The sequence below is a fragment of the Sinocyclocheilus grahami genome, unplaced genomic scaffold (assembly GCF_001515645.1).
Source record: "Sinocyclocheilus grahami isolate Dianchi unplaced genomic scaffold, SAMN03320097.WGS_v1.1 scaffold1448.1, whole genome shotgun sequence".
Classification (NCBI taxonomy): domain Eukaryota; kingdom Metazoa; phylum Chordata; class Actinopteri; order Cypriniformes; family Cyprinidae; genus Sinocyclocheilus; species Sinocyclocheilus grahami.
The window spans coordinates 102,741-105,225 of record NW_015506627.1 but is presented as its reverse complement, the minus strand read 5'-3'; the positions used below and the strand labels follow the sequence as shown (position 1 = coordinate 105,225).

General features: G+C 39.5%; 1 protein-coding gene across 1 annotated transcript in view; it reads left to right on the top strand.

Moving 5' to 3' along the window:
* LOC107570365 (receptor-type tyrosine-protein phosphatase mu-like) overlaps positions 1 to 2,485 on the top strand; it is a 137,725-nt gene that overhangs the window by 103,277 nt on the left and 31,963 nt on the right. Inside the window, exon 19 of the mRNA XM_016256596.1 lies at positions 38 to 74. Within this exon, the coding sequence (XP_016112082.1) occupies positions 38 to 74 (37 nt within the window). The remainder of the gene's footprint in view (positions 1 to 37; positions 75 to 2,485) is intronic.

Genomic DNA, 2,485 nt, shown 5'->3' with positions numbered 1-2,485 from the left:
TGTAATGATGTGATCACCTGTCTGTCTTTTCTTTCAGGGCTATCACAGGCCGAATCATTACATCGCTACACAAGGTAAGAGCCTCTGTGTGTGTGTGAGAGAGTGTGTGTGTGTGTGTGTGTGTGTGTGAGAGAGAGAGTGGGTGTGTGTGGAGGCAGATGCCCAGAGTCTACTGGGTCTTATTTGGTTAGATTGAATGTGTGTGTGTGTGTGTTGAGCTGCCCTTCACGTCTCCTGAGCGATTAATCAGGTCTGGCTGCGATGGGCGGCACACGGGTGGCATATTAAATAAATGGATTAACAGAAGTGTGTTTGTCACTCGTCTAATCTGGCCTGCTGAGGGCCGGCGGTGGCGGCAGAGACGCGCTCATGGGTTAAAGCTGATGGAGATGCCGTCTCAATCTGCCGGTGTGGTGTGGGGAGTTGCATAATTACCTGTTTATTAGAGCATTGCATGCTGCTCTCCTCCGTGTCTCAATTAAAACACACTTACACACAAAGACACACACGTGCTCGAGGTTTCTCTGCATACTAACACATCCATCACACTCTCTTCCAGTGTCTTAAATATCTTCAAAGGGCTTTACTGCCACAACTGTTTTACAGACAAAATCTGCAATGCATCTTAAATATGCACAATTATATTTTTGGATTATTAACTATATTTTATCTGTTTTAAATGTGTTTTAATATTTGAACTATACATTTAGATATTTTGAGACTTATGATTTTAATTGATTTAAACATATATTCAAAATCTAAAGAGTTTTTAAAACTACCTTTTATAAGTTCAAAAATGTGGGGTTTGTAATATGTTTTAATGTTTTTGAAAGAAAACTCTTCTGCTCGTCTGCTTTTCTGCTCTTCTGTAAATATGTATGTATGTGTGTATGTATCTCTCTCTCTCTCTCTCTCTCTCTCTATATATATATATATATATATATTTGCAGCTTCGAGCAGATCTCTCAGTGGCTCTCAGGTTCTTCTGCGCCTAAGGTTTCATCTGTGCTGCCTGAAGCGTTCCCTCGTCTTCCTCTTCTCTAATTCCCTCTGTCTCTCTGTCACTTCATCATTAAACGTGTAGCATCTTACACTGTGAGGCAGTAACAGCTTTAACGAATGCATGGCATCAGACTGATTTCATAAAGGGCTTCAGGATGGGTTTATGAGCCGACAGGAGCTGGACTTCAGCATCAGGATTCTCTGAGAGCTACAGCCATACATAATTCATCATCTTCATTCTGAGCTTGACATGAGAGACAGACAGACAGGAGTGAAGCATGGGAACAGAAGCGGTCCTGAGCCGCAGCCCTGGGGTCGAGGTGTGAGACGTACTGGGAGAAACCCAGGGCTGATGGGAAATTTTTACCTTTGTGCACTTGTGAGAGAATAATGTATGAACACTGTCACTGTCGAGAGATCTGACCGGATAAAAGACCTTCACTTTACCCAATGAGAAGAAAAGCTTCCTCTTCTGCTGCAGGAGAGAGACGAGTTCAGCTGAAGTATAATGTTGTCATTTACTCAAAAATACTGAAACCTGAACTAATACTGAAAATACTAACCGAAAGATCCGTTTTTATTATTGAAATCAGGAGTGTCAGAATCAGAATGTGTAGTTTGTGCATTAAAAATGTCCGTTAAAACCAGCGCATGCTAAACGATGTTTAACTGGATTGGCGTTTATTGTCTTTAGCATGCTGTGTAAAGTATTTCACTCAGCTCCCTGATCATTTTGATTCAGTTTCAGCGAGTGAAGAGCAAACTGACACTCACTCGCGCAGTGTTGGGTATAGTAACTGATTATATGTCATCTGGATTACGTCCAAAAATGAAGTACTTGTAATTAGATTATATTACATTTTAAAATACTCAAAATCAGATTGCAGTTAGACTCAGAAAGTCTTTACGTTTTATGTACATTCACTCAGAAACCAATCATTAGTCAGGTGGCTATAATTACACAGAAAACTGAGACCCACACATTTCAGATCATTTTGATTTTAAAAAGTGTTTTCTCAGCATTTCATCATCGCATCAACTACTGATGAGCACATTATTGTTTTTTTTAATTATCACTCGGTAAGTAATTTAACCATGTATTATATGTCTTTGGAAGCATTTTGTCTTTCAAATGCATTAAAATGCACAAATTCATGTTATTTCTGGATTTATATGTAATGCATGGAATCACAAACTTTTTTTTGTCAGCCGAATCTTTCACCTAATATATTTACTTGAAATGCCCCTGAGATTTTAGGGTTAATTTAGGGTTGATTTTAGTTAATAATTAGCACATTTTCATGTCCATGGTTCTCTGACGTTGGTTAATGGTTACATGACATGCAGGTAAACAAAATATTCTTTTTTTTAGTAAGTGTACGCACTCACACTCACACACACACACACTCACACTCAGTCTCTCTCACACACACACTCGCACACACACACTCTCACACACTCACACACACACACTCTCACACAC